Source organism: Candoia aspera, chromosome 2 (assembly GCF_035149785.1).
Source record: "Candoia aspera isolate rCanAsp1 chromosome 2, rCanAsp1.hap2, whole genome shotgun sequence".
NCBI lineage: Eukaryota > Metazoa > Chordata > Lepidosauria > Squamata > Boidae > Candoia > Candoia aspera.
Window position 1 is genome coordinate 55,492,612 of NC_086154.1, and position 19,852 is coordinate 55,512,463.

General features: G+C 36.9%; 2 protein-coding genes across 2 annotated transcripts in view; one reads left to right on the forward strand and one right to left on the reverse strand.

Annotated features, from left to right (window-relative positions):
* The window catches only part of CENPP (centromere protein P), a 176,528-nt gene that overhangs the window by 86,817 nt on the left and 69,859 nt on the right, over positions 1 to 19,852 (forward strand). The window lies entirely within an intron of this gene.
* On the reverse strand, positions 1,711 to 19,852 carry ASPN (asporin). The gene is made up of 8 exons (XM_063296439.1): positions 19,684 to 19,852; positions 15,676 to 15,950; positions 10,146 to 10,258; positions 9,448 to 9,661; positions 7,266 to 7,376; positions 4,696 to 4,789; positions 2,783 to 2,921; positions 1,711 to 2,500 (listed from the first exon to the last, which is right to left on the reverse strand). Exons 2-8 carry the CDS (start codon positions 15,929 to 15,931, stop codon positions 2,303 to 2,305), a joined length of 1,125 nt encoding a protein of 374 aa, XP_063152509.1. The 5' UTR covers positions 15,932 to 15,950; positions 19,684 to 19,852; the 3' UTR covers positions 1,711 to 2,302.

Sequence of the window (19,852 nt, forward strand, 5' to 3'; positions counted from 1 at the left end):
ATTCAATTTTTTCCTCTTGAGCTATGATAAATACTTACATAGCATTACCAATTGAAGCAAATGTTTGTAGCTCAGGGTTGAACTGTGAAGTCCTTGGTGCTCTCTGAGCCTTGTTGTTTTCTTGCAGATGTTTCATTGCCAGACTAGGCAACATCTTCAGTGCAAAGAGGGAGTGGACCTTGCTCTCAGTTTATATACTGTGGCTTGCCCTGCTTGTGTTGGTAGGGAGGTTGTTCTCTCCTTGGGAGTTCTTTGATTGGGCTGTAGTTTGCTGCTTGGTTGATTGTCTGAGTTAATAGTTCCTTGATTAGGGTGTATTGTGCTGTTTGATGGTTCATCTGGTGTTAATCCTAGTGTTGATTTTTGCATATCTGGGTGTTGATTGCTGGCAAGGGAGTATACTGGTCTTTTGGCTTTTCTATTGTCTCTTTTGAATGGTATGTAAATGTTGTTTACCTCTATGTGTCTGTTGATGGCTGCTTTGTCTGACTGCCAGGCTTCTAGGAATTCTCTGGTGTTTTTGGATTTGGCTTGGTTTAGGATGCTCAGTTTCCCAGTTGAAACTATGGTTGAGTCTGTCCATGTGTTGTGAGATTAAGGAGTTCTCATCGTGTCTTCTGACTGCTAGTTGGTGTTCGTGGATGTGCTCTGCTAGTCTTCTGCCTGTCTGTCCTACATAGTGGCTGTTACAGTCTTTGCACTGTATTTTGTAAATAACTCCTGTTTTTTCTTCTTAGGCTATTGGGTCTTTTGAGTTACTTAGTATATCTTGAAGAGTTTTAGTTGGTTTATGTGCTATGGTGATGCCATGTGGTTGTAACAGTCTGTTGGTGGTTTCTGAGATGTTTCTGATGTTTGGCAGTGTTATCCTTTTCATAGCTTCTATTGGTTGGGTTGTAGTGGGTTGGGTGGTGAGGCACTTTTTGATAAAGTTGAGTGGGTATCCATTTTGCTGGAAGATGCTGTATAGATGATCTTTTTCCTTTTTCTGGTGTTCTGGGTTGCTGCACTGTATAAGTACTTGTCTGAATAATGTTCTTACACAGCTTCTCTTGTGGGAGGTTGTATTGTTTCTTTGGTAATGGAGCAGTTGGTTGGTTTGTGTAGCTTTCCAGTAGGCTTGTGTTTCTAACTTGCCATCATTTCCTCTACTGATGGGGATGTCCAGGAATGGTAGTGTTTTGTTGTTTTCTTCCTCCCTTGTGAATTTTATTCCATTAAAGATGTTGTTGATGGTTTCGTGAGTTTCTTCCAGTTGTTTATTTTGTATTATGATGACAGTGTCATCTACGTACCGGATCCATACTTTGGGTTGTATGTGTGGGAGTGCTATCCTTTCTAGACACTGCATTACAATCTCTGCTATAAATCCTGAACACCAACTAGCAGTCAGCAGTCAGAAGACATAATGAGAACTCCTTAATCTCACAACACATGGACAGATTCAACCATAGTTTCAATTGGAAAACTGAGCATCCTAAACTAAGCCAAATCCAAAAACACCAGAGAATTCCTAGAAGCCTGGCATTCAGACAAAGCAGCCATCAACAGACACATAGAGGTAAACAACATTTACATACCATTCAAAAGGGACAATAGAAAAGCCAAAAGACCGGTACACTCCCTTGCCAGCAATCAACACCCAGATATGCAAAAATCAACACTAGGATTAACACCAGATGAACCAGCAAACAGCACAATACACCCTAATCAAGGAACTATTAACTCAGTCAATCAACCAAGCAGCAAACAACAGCCCAATCAAAGAACTCCCAAGGAGAGAACAACACCTCCACCAACACAAGCTGGACAACCCATGGTATATAAAGAGAGAGCAAGGCCCACGCCCTCTTCACACTGAAGATGTTGCCTAGTCTGGCAATGAAACATCTGCAAGAAAACAACAAGGCTCAGAGAGCACCAAGGACTCTACAGTTACGTAGCAGTTCTTTCTAGTACATAACTAATTAGTTTAATCCCCTGAATATTGTTGTAGACCTCAACATTATTTTCTCCTACAAAAAAAGGCAACATAGTGTGGATATCAGTGACAGGAAACAACCCAATTCTGTGCTAAGAAACCATTTATTCTAGAAAGATTCCTAAATTACACAAATTGAAAATATAGAGATATAAATGAAGGAATTTAATGGGATGTTATGTTTCTAATTTATTAAATCTTGTATAACTGTAAATTTTTTGTAAAGAAATTGGGCAGTATAATTTAAAGACTTCAACAATTTCAAGTATTGCGATGCTGGTTTTAATAATACTATTTCAATGATACTTTGCCTGTACTATTTTATTTTCCATAATTTGCAATCTGCACACTATTTCTATTTAGTACACAACGAAAAGTTGCTGGCTGGATATCCCAGTATTTGACAGGATTCTTGAATAAGCTGATACCACTATATAATGTTTTCTTCAGCCTTCCTTCTGTTGGACAAAAATCATTCACTCCCACATTTGAAATACTATTCGAGTGAAGGAAGACAACCTATGAGAGGATAAAAATGCATGTCAATAAACACCATATATATATACAGTATATTTAAATATACCACCACAAGTTTGGTATTTGTCACATTTGGCCCCAGATCAATACAATACAATACAATACAAACAAATACAAAATTTAGAAGTATTTAGTACAGAACTGAAACCATTAGTGATGAAAATGAGATACCAACTGATTTCTGCTAGCTATGGTTATTTTTAAGAACTTGGCAACTTTCTTAGTAAGACTAAGGTATACAGAGCCTATCAAGTTATATATTACCTGTAGATATTTTAGATCTGGAAGACCGGAAGGTACTTTTTTCAGTTTGTTCTTTTCTAGATGAATTTCTCTAACATTTGGTATATTAGCAAAACTTCCATTTTCCACATCTTTGATTTTGTTGTTTCCCAAACCCAACCTAGTGGTAAATTAAGAAATAGAAATAGATCAGACACTATGTTTTATAACAAAACTTGAAAACTGCTTAAACTATTTAAAATAGTGTATTTCAGCACTGCATTCTCAAAAATGATTTCTCAAGAACTGCTTTCCAATATACAGTATTCTACTGGGCTATCAGAATACTGCTAAATATAACTTTTAAAATTGTCCGCTATTTGCATCTCTTGTTTAACTTAAGCACCTAACACATTCCTTTAATGTTATCTTATCTCCTTTAACACAATTTGACTTAACCTATGGTATCCATAGGGGAGGCCGTATGTATCCTTTTTTCAGGTGTCTTGGAGGGCATTCTGTTTTTTGACTTCATTCTCTTCATCTTTTATAGACACAGCCAAAACACCTCAATGTATCTGTTTAGGAACAGGGTGTCCTTGTTCCCAAGACCTGACCTGCTTCAGATCATCCTGACTCCTGTTAGGTTCAAAAAAATCAATACCTGTCTTCAACAATATAGTATATTGTACTGTTGTATTTATGTAAATCAAAGGGAAACTGGAGACCTCAGAGGAATAGGAGTTATTGAAAGTGCTCTTAATAAATTAATACAATGTTAAGGAATTATTGTTACAAATTATTGCATTAAATATTGAATTGTTATAATATCAACAATTTTTAAATTTTATTAGTTATTCTACTTTTCTATCCATACGGCATTCAGCTATAAGGCATTTTCTATCCATAAGGCATTCAGCGCAGCTAAAATATTAAAATAAAATGCAAATAATTAAAAGCAAATAAAACAAATTGTTAGTAGTCAACTTCTTCACTCTTTATATTCACCTTCTTCTTCACCCTTTTAAGTAGTTAACTTAAAAGTGGGAAGAAGAAGGTCTTAAATTCTTTCCTGAAAGCTAAATGCAACTCCCAAGGGAATGCATTCCCGTGGTGGGGAGCAAAGCAGGAAAAAGCTTCTGAAACAGTGTGTCTTCCTGCTGATATTAATGCTTAAATATGGTAATATTGATATAAGTCAGTTGATATAAGTCCTAAGTCAGTTATGATCAAAGAAAAAACACTGGACTGTTTAAAAACAAATGGCAACCAGTGCAAGTCTTTCAACATAGAAATAATATTCCACTTTTGTGCACTGATTAGTAGCTTAGCTGCCATATATTTGTACCAGTTGAAGTTTCAGGGCACTCTTCAAGGGTAGCTCATGTAGAATATTGCAGTTGGTTAACCATGATCAAATCAGAGCATGAGAAAAGTTTCAGTGTGCGTTAGAAATAGTTGGGCAAATGCCCTTTAACAACTGGTGCAATCTGGAGAGACAGCTGGGGTAAAGAGTGCAACCCCATCTCCTGTTAGGTTCAAAAAAATCATTACTTGTCTTCAACAATACAGTATATTGCTGAGATGTGTTTATGTAAATCAAAGCGAAACTGGAGACCTCAAAGGAATAGGAGTTATTGAAAGTGCTCTTAATAAGTTAATATGATGTTAAGGAATTATTGTTACAAATCATTGCATTAAATATTGAATTGTTATAAGTTGCCATCTGGGCACAGCTGCCCTCTGGGCACATCTGGTTTCTATACAACAACAGCATCTCTGTCTATGAGGATTTCATTTCAATTTGTTCCCTCATATAACAATACTGAACTTGGGCAACAGTCAGAGAAAGTGAGAAATTGACTGCTTTCTCATTACTATTCCTACAGACAGATCAGTAGTGCTAAATGTTATCAGCATACTAATGGCACCTCACTCCCAAGTTTAAGTTTTACCTCTGAAGATTTTTATATCGAATGAAATCTTCAAGTTCAATTGCAGATATTCTGTTGTCATCTAAGTGAAGTTCCAGTAGACTGGATGGCAACCCTATTAAAAAGGGAAATATGTCTCTTGATTAAGTTAAACATTAAAACATTAAGTATTAATATATTATTATATATGTGGAGATCAAATGTGGCAATAGCAAATATTTTTATGGCAACTATAACTGTGATAGGAAAGTGTAGACACAATGAGCAATGATACTTATATTGTACAAATACTAATTAAAGGAATTAAAACTGCATATATTGCTGCATCAGGACAGGACCACATCCTCTGGGCTGCTTCATTCACAAGCAGGAAGGTCATGATATTCCATAGGTGCAATACAGAATACCACCTTATGCCAAAGTAAACTATTGGCCTACCTACTTCTTTATTTTCATGATAAAGCTTAGGTTTTCAGGTTTCAACTTGTACTTTCTAAAATCTGGAAAAGAGATCTATAAATTGAGTGCAATTTTTCAGCAGTTCGTGGCAATATCATCTGTTCATCCCCCTATTAAAATGTGTGAAATGTATTGCCACATACCATATATGACTTTTTCAAAGGAAATTGCAGTAATTGCAATTTTTATGACTGCTAAAAATGCATAGGTTGTGCAGAACAAACCCAAACCAGCATAGGTTATGGAAAATGGTAAGTGTAATAGTATTCTTGTGCCGTTCTCATGTTGATCTGAGAAATAGTTTTCCAAGTTAAATATAAGGAGCATTTGCTGTTTTAGATCTGTTGGCCAATATGTACAACAGAAACTTGTGGCATCTTAAAACTAACAAATGTACCACCACATAAAATTAAAGAGATGGAGGCATTAACTTATAAATTTTAAAGTCTCACTGCTTGTTATATTCATGTATCTGTTTTCTATGTTATACTATGATCTAAGGCATGCCTTTGGTTTCCATTATGGTCTAGGAAAATATTAGCTCTCCAGAGTATTTCAGTTTGGCAACATTATTATGAAATGCCAAAGAACAGTTTCTTCTTGTTGGTTTCCAATTCTACCAATATTTTTCTAGTATATGTATTAATGTGCACTGCTGTTTCTTAGATTCATAAATTCGTCAGAAATGTTCACACAGGTAAGCCTGTAAGGTTCATTTCCAAAACAGCTTATTACACAAAATATATAAACTAAACTTTTTAAGGTAGAAAAGCCTAATTTGACTGAGACTGTTACTGCTACACTAACCTCAAGCTTGAATGTTTTTTCTGTATTAGGTTAAGCACAGAATTAGAGGAGCCCCTTGAAGTGGATAGACTTGTGCATCTGCTGCTCACTGAGATTTCTTGAGTGTTTATATGTAGGGCTGCACTATGATGATAGCCGTTTCCCATCCTTGAGAACTTTCAGATACATACACTTCCAGAATCCTTAGGAAACACTGAATGTTATTGCAATCCCTTTCCCTGCAATCCTCAACATATTTAATAGGATCAAGACACACAGAATATAGTGAAAATTGATTTGAATAAATATGTATATTATTGCTTATATTTTAGGATTTAAGGTCATCCTAAGATGGGAATGCAAAGATATTACAATTCATCCACTAGCAGTTTTCTGTTCTTGAGATGTTATGAAAATATGGTGTGTTTTTACAGTTGATTATCTAATTAGGAAGAAAAATATTTGCTGAAATGGGAAATCAGCACTTCTGAGGTCTTGGCAAGTTGTTTTTACCATTTGACAGGAAGCTACTTTTTTAAATCTTTGAAAGTTCCTGGAAAGTCATCAAAAAAAAAAAAAGGTTGGGTTAATCTCATAGTGATTTGCCAGCTTAATGACTGTGTGGATTAGGGACCATACTTCCTTTAACTGCTGCCGCCATGAAGTCTTTTTATTGACCACCATAGATGCTGATGCTTAGGAAGTCACTCAGCTCTGGGTATCCTGCCTTTATTATCAAATCCAATTTGTTGGAGTGCACATCTCAAAAGAAGAGTACTATGTCTTGTATAGGAATGATAGACTCCAAAAAGGACATGGAACATGTTTCTCCTTGTGTCACATATCAGTGTTCAGCAAGTTTAAGATGAGCAATTCTACAAATAACTTGCTACAGGTATTTGGCTTACTGCTTAGACTTAATGTTGCCTCCAGCTCCAACAAGCATTATTTCAGGTTTGGGTTCTAACATAAAACAATGTGCTTTTCTTTCATGACTGTCAGGCAAATGAATTGCACAGCTTATTTATTTGCCTTGATTGCTAGTATCGCATGGCTTGATCGTCAACACTGGACAATGATTTATCTATAACATGGGTGCTTTAAATCTGGATTGTTCCTTTTATTGTTTGCTCAGTTGCATAGGTATTTTTTCCATCCAAGAATGGACACTGATGTGTTCCCAACCTTCTGGATCACATTTTCAGAAAGAGAAATTACTGAATTCTTACAATGTGTTATTAAACAAGTTGATTATGGTTGTTTTAACTGAGACATCATATTAATATCAAATTTGGAACATAGTTTATGGTAAGTTGTTAAGTACATTTTAAAAAAACAAATTATACCTTTTGGTATAGATGTTAATTTTGCTTCTGCTATCCTTATATGATAGACTGTCACACCTTCAAAAGCCCCAGGTTCTATCCCGTCATTATCAAGAGGATTTGCACTCATCTCTGGCAAAAGAGAGCACATTCTATTAGTTGAAGGTTCCGGGGCTGCAATTTTTCAAATTCCCCCACCCCCCACCAGGATTTTTACAACTCCAATGAAAGAGTGCCATGATTTATCCTTTATAATAATCTGTTAATCTTTATAATAAAGGAAAATGGCTTCTTTGTAAGTAGCTGTAAGAAACTTCCTTCCCAACACCTCTAATTTACAAAGTAAGCTGTGTCGTATGGCATAAATTCTTGAACAGATTAATTTTTGGAGGAACACACAAATGTGATAAACTAAAATCATATATATCAAAGCTTCTAAAAATGGTGAAATGTTGGCACACTTCATCCTTCCAAAAACAAACATTTGCTAAGGACAGAGCTACACAATGACTTGGGCTCTCAAGCCTGCTTCTACATAGGCTACTACCAACCAAGAGCTTTCCACATATTCAGTTCCAGTAAACAAATGATGATCTGTTTTCTCTCAGTTCCAGGAGGCAGCTGTACTGTTTAAGCTCTGCAGCACAGACAAATAGGAATCTATGTTCTACCTGTGAAGTTTGAACTAGAAGAAGATAGCATTAATTATTTTAAAGGAAAGCTTTCTTTATATGTGTGTTTCATTTGTTTGTGGGTTAGTGTGATCTCAAAAAATAGAAACTATGGCAAGCAACTGTAAATTACATATATCACATTAGGACCCAAACACATTGAAATGTGGCTTTGTGTTAGATATGAAGCAGATTAGTTTGTTTGCCTTCTTTTGTCCCAAGGTCACATTATTTTGATGATAGAAGTAGCTCAGTACCTGCTATTCACCTTTAAATAAAAATTACAAAGTGCAACCTCCCATAAAAATGTTAAACTTAGACCATCCTTACAAAATATAACATTATTTCACAAAAGAGGAGGTTTTGAGGAATTTTGAAATAAGGAAGCAAGACTTGCTGTTTTGATGTTACATAACTGTTGGTTTGTGCACACATCTGTGCTGTAGGATACAGTCTACTTTAGGCTGGAGTGATTATTTTACTAAACTATAAACTCATCTGTCAGAATTCAGTAACTTTTCTGTCCTAGCAATGAAATTTCAGCTTTCAACAGAAAATGTCATGAAGATGGCAAACAAAATTCTGCATGGTAGTTTGAACCTGGGAGCATTTCAACAATATCTACAAGAATAAATTGCCAAAAATATACTGTGGAAAATCTGTAGGTAGGTCAGTAGGTAGTCAGATATAAACAAATGAAGCGTTTAGCCTAGAGAATATTATAGTGAAGCCACCAGTTTTTATTGTGTTGATGGTCTGAATGATATTTATCTTCATAAATGATTTGTAAATCGTCATTCACACAGCTGTCACATACTTATTTATATATTTGCATCCTTCTTCAGCATGTAGACAGTTCTCTTGCTGTCTACCAACAAGTATTACTGCTCTGACCTTTTTTCATTTTAGCTTGTTCAATCTAAATTTCTATTCTATTGGTTGGTTGGTTGTGCACCACCCATCTCCCAGCAACTCTGGGGGGGGTTCACAGAGTAACCTGTCCCCCCCCTCCACTATTATTAGTGGAGTAACTATTAGTAACTATTATTAGTAACTATTATTAATTATATACTAATATATATATATATATATATATATATATATATTAACATTAATATAGTAATACATTAATACATTAATACACTAATTAATATTAATATACTAATATTATTATATAATATTAATATACTAATATTAATTAATAACTATTATTAGTAACTATTATTAGTGGAGTAAGTCCACTATTATTAGTGGAGTAACCTGTCCCTTCCACTATTAAGGCAATGGGGCTAGAAACCAGGAGGCAGCAAGTTCTAGTCCCTCCTTAGGCATGAAAACCAGCTGGGTGACCTTGGGCCAGTCACTCTCTCTCAGCCCAACTCACCTCACAGGGTGGTTGTTGTTGGGAAAATAGGAGGAGGAAGGAGTATTAGGTATGTTCATTGCCTTGAGTTATTTATAAAAATAATAAAGGCGGGATAGAAAATAAATAAATAAATAATGCAGCAGTTTTGTATAAATGATACACTTACCTAAAACATGTAAAGACTTCATTCCTTTAAATATGTCTTTATGAATCTTTTTAACTTTATTGTCATGAATTCTTATCTCAGCTAAACTTCTTGGCAGATTTTCTGGGATCTGAGTTAAATGATTATGGGACAAGTAGAGGCGCCGCAGCTTCTTCGTTGACTGAAAGGCTTTGGGATGGATCTTTGTTATTTTGTTGTTGTTCAAGGCAAGGGCCTATGCAAAACATGAACATAAAGTTAAGCACTGATTTTATTTTAAAGCTCTCACTTAAAAGGAGAGTATGATATTCTTTAATGGGAATGTATTATTTTTGTTTTGTTTTGTATTTTAAGTATTGAAATTTCTGCAAGCCAGAAAGCTCCAACATGAAACTGTTGTATGCATGATTTGAAGAAAGCACAAGTAACACGGAAGGGGAGTCACTGAAGACTTCCAAAGGAAAATAGGACTTAATTCTAATATTACACATAAGATTTTCTTTTTTTGGTTTTACTGTAGATTGATAAAATGATCACACATTGATCAATTTTGAAAATGTTATTAATAGAGATCAAATAATTACTGATTTTCCAAAACAATTATCTATTTATCTGTTTGAACACTGATTTGTATGACTTTTATGCTATTACTCAGCTTGTATACATCAAAATGAAGCATGCTAGAGTGTCCTGAGAGGAAGTTCAGAAAGTAAGCTTACATATAGTGATGAGAGTCCTTTAAGATCATTTTCCTTGATCTCTTTTATTTTGTTGTTTTGAAGATCTATCATACGAGTATCTAATGGAAAATTCCATGGTACAGAAGTCAAGCCTATTTATAAGAAGAAAAATAAGATATAAATATGAATATTTATTCATTAAACATATTTCTGTGCACTGCAATCAAAGCAGACTCTTGGTCCTCATATAGAATGCATACAGATTAAAACATCCATAGTAGAAATAATACAGCCACAAAACCATAACAAGTAAAAACCATAAATTACAAATGAAGTAAAGGTGGCAATATTCACATCAGGGGAAAGTTGTATGAAACAATTTGGTCTTCGAGAGCTTCCAAAAGGCCAACAAAGAGAGAGCCAGTCTGATCTCCATGGTCAGGCTGTCCCACAGTGCTGGCTCTCTACAAAGAAGCAGCATTGCCAAGACCCTTGAAAGTGTACAGTTTGCATTAGTTTCCTTCTGATAGCTCTAACTGGTCAGGCTGATAGTGACAGGAGTAGGTAGTCCTGCAGGTACCCAGGTACTAAACCGTAAAGGACTTTATAGGTCAGCACCAGCACCTTAAATTGAACCCAGAAAACAATCAGCAAGCAGTGTAGGGTCCAAAGAATGTTGTAATGTGCTTACAATGCTGGGAGCCCAAAAAGATGCAGCTGCTTCATTTTGGACTAACTACTTTCTGAATAATCTTTAAGTGCAGTCCCAAGTAGAGTGCATTACAGTAGTCTAACTGGATGCTGATAAGAGCATGAGTTAGCTAGCTCATATCCTTGAACCAAAAGTGGCACAACAGCTGAAGCTGGGCATAGACCACTCTGGAGTCCCAAAGCACCCCAAGTTTTGAACCTGCTCCCTGATAGGTAATGCCTGCCCATCAAGGAGTAATTCTGACTGCGACAGAGGCCTTGATGTATCAACAGCAACCCCAACTTGGCAGGGTTCAGCTTCAGTCTGTTCTTTCCCATCCAGAACCTGACAGCCTCTAGGCACCAGGAAAGATTAGCAACAGCAGCTCTCCCACAGGCTGGGTGGTGATTTACAGTTGGGTATCATCAGCATATTGAAGATACCGCTCCCTAAACTGTTGGATAATGATTTATTTATTCACTACAGACAACTTCTCCCATTGACTTCATACAGATGTTAAAAAGCAGAGGAGATAGGACCAACCCTGTGGCATTCCACAGATCAGGGGCCACTGGGGCAACCTCTCTCCTACCCCCCCCTCCAACATAGATTGGAACCACTGTAAAGCAACACTCCTATCCCCAACCCTCAGAGATGATCCAAAAGGAGACCATGGTTGATGATATCATCTAATAAGACCAGGAAGGGCACACTTTCCTCATCCAAGTCACAACACAGGTCATCTAAAAGGTTAACCAATAGTATCTCTGTCCCAAAACCAGGCCTAAACCCTGACTGAAAAGGATCCAGATAATCCATTTTCTTTAGGAGGCTGTAAAGTTGATCCCCCTCAACCATCTCAACAACTTTCCCTAAAAAAGGGAAGGTTGAAGACTGGTCAGTATTGGGTCCAATTGATACGTGGGGCACATCACATCAGGGCTGCCAGAAGCTCCCAGTCCCACAATTTCCTGGACTCAAATGGTCATATCCCCTGTCTGTTTCCTGTACAAGTTGGGAGGGGCAAGGATCCAACTGGCAAGTGGCAGAAGGCAAACAAGACAGCATCCTATCCACATCCTTGGAGATCACAAACAAAATGAAGTACCAGTTAACAGGGCAAGGCAATGCCCCAGTCACCACCAATGGCTCTGTCTACAAGAGGAGGGGTAGGTGTGCTTCATCTCTTTTATCAGCACAGTGTAGGCCTGAACATGAGGACATATCCATGCTCAGTTAGATTCACTTTTGGACATCCTCCAGTGGCCTCCAGGTATTGTTTGTGGCACTTCACCGCTCAGTTGACTTTGGTAAACCAAGGTGCCATCCCTGATTGGACTCCAGAGAGAGGCTGCTCAATGGCAATAGCATCCAGTGCCTGGTTCACTGCCTGATACCAGCCACTTACCAGGGCCTGAACAGAGGTGCCCATCAGCAAGCTGGAAAAATCCCCAAACACCCTCTGAAAAACCAATAGGATCCATCAGGCATGTTACTACACACACAAAAACACATATCCCATTTTTGTCATTACAGTAAAATTAAATGTGTTGTGCTCATTAAACAAACAAACCATCTAAACCTTCAAAAATAAGTTTTTGATAGACATCAGGAATACCTCTTCCTCACTGCTTTATTTACTTTAAAATGTTAATTATTTGGAAATTAAATTTTGCAAACAAATTGATTACTTGATACAGCATTGTCACTTATTGATAGATGATTGATTATGTGCCATCAAGTGGTTTTTAAGTCCTAACGACCACATAGTTAGATGTCACTTATTAGGAAATGAAAAAGAACAACACATTTTCTAACTTATCTTCCAAAAGATAAAAATAATGTTCCTGTGCTTTTAATTTGCAAATAATAATAATAATAATAATTCTCCTGTTTCTTGATGGCCTTTTGTTCAGAGGGTCCTTAAGAAAAGTGTTTAAGAAGAAAAGATGTATATAGTTTTTTTGGCAACAATGGTTTGTTTTTTACAAAACTTGTTAACTAGCTAACAGCAGAATCTTTAAGTAGTCAGCAGGGTTAAATAACAGCTTTATTGCAAACTTGAAGAAGTTATTTCTACTAAGATGATCAGCCACTACAGAATAGAGGAATATAGAATATAGTTTGGGGTGGACTGCGGAGGGGTGTATCAGCCCCAGAATTGATTCTAGGTGTCTTTTTTTTGGCCATTCATGGCAATGGATTTTTTATTGCTATTTTCTTAGATTGGAATTTGAAGGGCATCAAGTTCACATAACCATCTTATCTGCTCTGAGGCTCTTTCTGCTTTCCAGATTCAACCCTCACATCGTCTCCCTTTCTTTTTTTCTCCTTTCCCTCCATCCTTGCACTTGAGATGCCAGGAGCATTTCTCCCTTCCATTCTCTGGCCATGAGAAACTGGAAGGCATTTTGTCTCTCCTTCCATTTCTATCTGTTTATTGGCTGGAGCTGACAAAGTTTCCCACCTTTCAAAAGTCTCTACCCCTCCCTCCCCCCCTCTGTGGATTTCAGGAGGGGGTAAATTCCAAGTTGAGAGGCTGCCTCTTGGAGTTTGGAGTTTGGAGGCTGCCTCTTGGAGTTTCACCCTCTTACTGTTCTGATGCAGGTACTCGGAAGTAAGAACATCCATCTCCTCACACAACCATCTCCTCTCTTTCCCCAAACCAGTCCCCATCAGAGTTAGATTAATCAGTAGGCACCAAATGGAAGGTAAAAACCGTCATCTGGGCTGGTGCGGGCATGGCAAATGGGATGGTCAAGAGGGGCAGGAGCATGGACGTCCTCTGCTGCTTTCTTTGATCTCTCCAATCCCTTCCGATGAATCTGATATTCCAGGCTGCCCCTTTTGCCCCAAGAATCCCAAATACGCTTCCCCTCAAATTCCTCTTCCCCCCACTGAGATGGGGTTGCGAGGGCAGAAGTTCCCAAGGAACAAGAGGACTAGTCCAGGACCAGGAGGGAAATATAGAAAACCAGGTATATTTTCAGTTTGGCTGGAAGCAAAGGTGCAGAGGAACCAATGCAATCTTGGGCTACATTAATAGAGGTACAGTATAAAAGTCAAGATCTTGGGAAATGATTGTTCCTCTCTATGCTGCATGGGTCAGATTGCACCTGAGATTTAATTTTAGTAACAATGCAGGCTATCTGCAAACACACTAATACATCAGAAATTAGGGGAAGAGGTTGGTAATCCCTAATGGGTTACAGAGTTGAGGAGTATGTAACCATTGACCTTTCTTAACAAATGTAGAAACACTAGTAAGGAGGAATGAGGGCAGGTAAAGCTTTTCTGCAAATACTCATCAACAAACTCTCTCAAGCAGCTGTACTCACCCTTTGACTTGGGGTAGTGACCGGTTATGGAAATTCATAGTGTAATCACAGAATTGGGGTGTGGGGGGAGAGTCTGTGCTTCCATTTCCCAAACAATATCAGTACAATCAGCATATTTGGCAGGCAATACAGGAAGGAGTTCTTGCTGTAGGATGGTGAGAGAAAGAGGCTTGTGGCACTGCACTTTATGAAATTTGCATGCTAGAGAATCAGCTGTTACGGTTCCTTGGTCACAGTGAATATGTGGCTTGGGAGCTTGCAGCCTGCCCACACCCTACATTCTTGGGAAATGTAGCAGGAAAGCTAGATTAAGTTCATGAGTCAGTGCAGTCTTTGGTGGGCTATGTGTGTAAGTGCTACTCAATAGTTTCAGCTTTCATAGAAAGTTTGACTGAGTGATTATATTTATATGCAGCATTATATTTATATGCAGTGGACAGTTATATAAAATTCCTTGTGGAACCAGAAGCTATTAAGGCCTGCAGCTGTGTTCAGGGCCAGTCTGATTTGTAGAGTAACAGGAGTGACTAAATTGCAAAGTGTGCTTGACATAATTTCTGAGTGTTCTAGTTCTCTGAGCTCTCAAAAGTTGGGACTGAATAATTTCCCAATTAATATTTGGGTCACCTGCTTGCAATATTCCCACCCCCTACCCACCCCAACTGTAACATTTAACTGATGTTAAATGCAAAGATTTCCCATAATATAAACAGGCCTTGTGTGTACTGGCGCTATGAGAGATTGTGGGGAGTCTGAGAAAGGAATGGAAGAGTAGACATAATCAAGAGATAGAAAGTAAGATGACTGACAGCTTAGCTCATAAATGGCAACTTAATCTAGGTGACAAGAATCCTGCAAAGAATCATTCAAAGAGATCTCACCTTACTTAACCCACTATAAATGAAAGTGAAAAATTTCTCTCATATTTTCCAACAGTCTATATTTAAACATTAAAAACACCTTACTAAAATCTGTGTAATTCTTGCTTCCTTGATTTTGCCCAGCCTATGTGGGGCCTTCTCTTCCATTCATTCTCATAATTCTTTGAGTCTCCTGTCAATACCCAAGCAGACCTTGATTGATACAGTAAAGTTGCTGGGGTTCCCTGATGAATGTGTTTGTCCCATTTAAACTGGTCATTTAAGCTTTTTTCATTCCAGTCCATATCCTGAGCAAACAACTGAAAATCAGCAATATACTCGCCCACAGATACTCTGATACTCTGTCAGAGGTAAAGGAGCTATAATTCAGTCAAATCATCAAAGCTAACTTTCTGGAGTGTTACAAAATTGACATTTTTGTTAACTCCAGACTACTGTGTAGCAAAAGGGGAGGTTGCCCATTTTGGATCTCCTTAAGTCGATAGGCCAATTATGGCTCCTATTCAAGATCAATTGATGGGAAAATCCTTAAAGTTTAAGGTGGGTATTGAAATTGTGTCATCTCTGACTTTCTTCTCAGGAATCTAAGAAAAACTCTCCAAATTTCTACATCACCAATGTGTTGCTTAGGTACAGCTTTAAATGAAAATTATCCTTACCTAAATCAGAACAGTGGACAACTCTTAAGTAACACTGACATCCAAAGGGACATACTGGAAATATGTCAAAAGGTATTAAGGGTGCTCTGGTAGGAAAAAGGGAATTGTCATCCTTATCATCACTGTCATCATCATCATCATCATCCAAGTCTTCCATATCCATGAGCATTATATTCTTAAAGGTGAAGTATGAAGGATTTTGGAAAGGCTTAGCAGAACCCAAAGCCACAAGAAGCAAAAGTATATATTTCTTCATATTTGCAGAATGCACAACCCTAAAACAAAATACAATAAATCAGTGCCCAACAGAAAAATACCATCGTTGACCTTGTAATTTCAGAAATATTAGAAAGAAGTTGCCAACATAAATGTCTAGAATATAAATATTAATTCATCTGTTGAGATTTCATTTGAGCAACTATGGTGGTTTAAATGTTTTATCTCTGTGGAATTATACGGAACACTAGGTTTTTCTTAGAAATTTGAACTTTTGATATGAAGGGTTTGATTGTTGCAGAGTAGTCAGTCTCTATTGCCAAAATGATCAGTTTGGCCTTTATGATGTAGAAGCTGGGAAGGGAACTAGGGCTACTGAGTTGAGTTGGAAAAGTTTAGAAGAGCTTGTAGCAGTTCCTGTCTGACTCAGAGACCCGTCTGTTCTGTGTGTAAATTAAGCCCAGTTGAAAAATAATTGAATGGAAACCTAGCTGTAAATCATATTCATTCCTCCCAGCAGTTCTCCCAGAACATCATCTTCTTACATAGTTTAGTCTCCAGGGTACCAAAAGCAGAATATAGTTCTATGATATAATTGGAAAGAATTAAATCTGAAAAAGTGCTTTCCTCCTCCTTTCTTCTGGAAGAGTTTGCAAAGAAAAGAAAGTGTGCTTGCAGCATTCCCACACTTCATTAAGGATGCAAAAATAAGGTGTTAGCCTGGCAAGACTTGTTTTTGAAAAACCCCTGCTGTCTTCTAGTAAACTGCATTGCTTTCAAGGTGTTTGTAGATCCATCTGTTTATGAGCTGCTCTAGAATCTTTCCAGGTATCAGCTTTAGACTGATTGGTCTGTAGTTTTTCTACATCTTCGGTTCCCCCCTTTCCCAAAATAGGAATATTTGTCTATTCCAGTCACCTGGCATTTTGCCATTCTCCAGAATTTATCAAAAGTTGCTACATTAAAGTTTTACTACAACCATCAGCTAGTTTTATTTATTATTTATTTATTTTCTATCCCGCCTTTATTATTTTTATAAATAACTCAAGGCGGCAAACATGCCAAATACTTCTTCCTCCTCCTATTTCCCCACAACAACAACCCTGTGAGGTGAGTTGGGCTGTGAGAGGGCCCAAGGTCACCCAGCCGGCTTTCATGCCTAAGGCAGGACTAGAAGTCACAGCCTCCTGGTTTCTAGCCTGTTGCCTTAACCACTACACATTTAATCTGGTTGTTTTTTGCAAAACTAGAGAGCTTCAGTTACTGAGCAATATGGGAATGCAGTTAAATGAAGTCATGGAGTAGAGAAAATGCTTCATCCAACTCGTAAGAGATGAAGATAAAATGAATGCATAATGGTCAACACATACCATCTCTCAGTAATCTGAATATGTGCATTAAATCAAGGTGAGAAATAATTAAGTTGTAGTTATTTAAGATGCAAAGTAGTAGATTGGTGCTATGATTTTGGGAACAGAAGAGATTACATTAAATTCTCTATAACTTGATAAGCAATATAATTCTATATATGTGTTCTCTATAATTTGGCTTGGCCTCCTAAATAAAGTGTGTATGAGTGTGCACATGTAAATTCTTAGAGAAAAACTGCATTCTGTAAAACTCTAGATGCTTAACTACTCTAATGCCTTTCCAGTGTTCTAGCTAATTAAAATTCCCTTTTAAAATGCTATCTTAAAACATGGATAGCATTTTAAAAGGGAATTTTAGAAGAGCAGCTTAATGGCTGGATCTAGGCATTTTTTTCCTGCCTTTACAGGATGCGGCATCTGTTCTCCTGACAAAAAAATTGCATTACATTGTTGTTCGGAAGTATTAAATTATCTAATAATATCCTGAACTTCACTGAGCCACTGAAATGAAAGCAGGCAGGGGAAGAATTCAGTGAGCTACTGAAACTCTAAGTACCTTTCCATGAACTGTCTTTGCCTTGCCCCTTAAACATGTGTATGTTGTTACACTGCATTATTTAGAATTAACTGATTAAGGAAGATGACTACCATATCATGATCTGTAACCACAACAAAAACTGTTGTGGCTATTTTAAGGCTAACACATCTGCTGTGGTATATGCTGCCTTGACCGGTGCTCACTTTTAATAACTGTTTCTATGTTAAGTTATCTTGGTACCCTCTCTGACCTCTGGTGATATTCCCCCCCCTTCCCTTCCAAATCACTGAAGACGTTGCTACGTTAGCATCTTTTCATTCGTATTAGATCCATTTCATATATAACTTCAATACAAATGTAAGTTTGCCCACGACTGCATGTTCAGCAGGGGGATAGAGCAAAGCATAGCTTCCTCATGAGTAAACTAGTCTAATCTAGGTGTTTGTGCTTGACTGTGCCAGTTCTAATTCCAAATAACTGAACAGCATGAGGTTGCTTAACTTTTTTAAAAAGACTATTCTTAAATTGTTAAATTAATTGTTAAATTCTTAAATTATTCAAAATGTACACTCAGTATTATAAAATAATAGGCTAGTGTGCATTGTGCCATGTATGGTGGTCCTTTGTATCCAACAAACCATTAGAATATTAACGGCTGCCAAGATTTTAAGAAATAAAGCCCTGTTTTCAAGTAAATCATTGGTGATTTTGAATAATATCAAACTTATTACCTAAACTCAGTTTAGAATTTCTGCATCTTATTAAAATGTAATTTTAACATACCATCTTAATAATAAGAAAGGTATTCCAATTACATTCACTGGCTGGCTGGATAAAAGTTTCTGAAAATTTTGTTTTGGCAAAGCAAATCACTATTTTAAAGGAAGAGAAAATGCTTTGATTCATGCTGCCAGCTTGGCCAGAAATTATGTTGATACTTAATTAAGTTCACATCAGAGAATTGAATCGCTTAATTTGAAGTGCTAGACACTTCATATGAATAGAGTAGAGCATAAGGCAGAATGCTTTTCTGCCTAGTTTTTGCCAAGGGTGTATAATACTCATATACCTTTACTTTTAAAACATGAATGTTTGTGAAGCCCCAGGTTTATATGTGCAAAAGAAACTGAACACAGAATCTTTATAAAAGCAAGTAACATTGAATATACATGAAATATGATGAATTGTCTGCTAGTATCACCTTAGGTTTATTCAGAAGTAAGTCTGATTGCGTTCAATGAGACTCCCAGGTAAGTGTTATAGGATTGCAGCCTACATGGTTTTCATTAGATACAGAACTTTTTGTTTGACCTAATCAGACAGTGCAAACAAAATAATGGATAAACACGATGATTTGTAATACGTATTACTTCTTCACCTACTGGCTAATTTCTAAATGTTAATTATAGGAAGTTCAATCTAGTTCTACTTTTCTTTTTTTTATATGTAGAGGGCTCTGCTGACAGAATAGGGGAGGCATTCTGTGCAGACTCACATTCCCTTTCACCCTTCAAAGGGTGGGCAGATTGTGAATTGCTGAAAATATGGCTAAATACAAATATTGAGTCTGCAATGCACTTCCTTGGCAGAAAGTTCTCTTGAATTCAGTAGGACTTATATGACTGCAACAGAGACCATAAAGCATAAAATTATCACATGCTTTTTCTCTCATAAAAATTACTGTCCTTTACTAGACCTATTCAAAAACACTATTTTATACTTTTCTGTTCACAGTATAAAAGCAGTTAAATTATACTACATTGTTTTCTAATATATGCTGTAAAATATTGAACAGTATTTAAAATACATCATTAATAATGACAAAAGAATATTGCTTCATTAGAACATTGATGCATTAATAAAAAGTAAAAAAAAAACACTTACCTTGCAAATTTGTCAAGTCCTTCAAAAGGATAAGGAAATTATTTCCACTTCAGTAATGTGTAGAAGACAGACTGAGCCTATAAATTGAACAATAAATATTTTAAAGGGGTTAAAAATCCCTTTAAAGGTCCTGTTCTTCCTGGCACCCTGGGTAATACTTGAATAAACT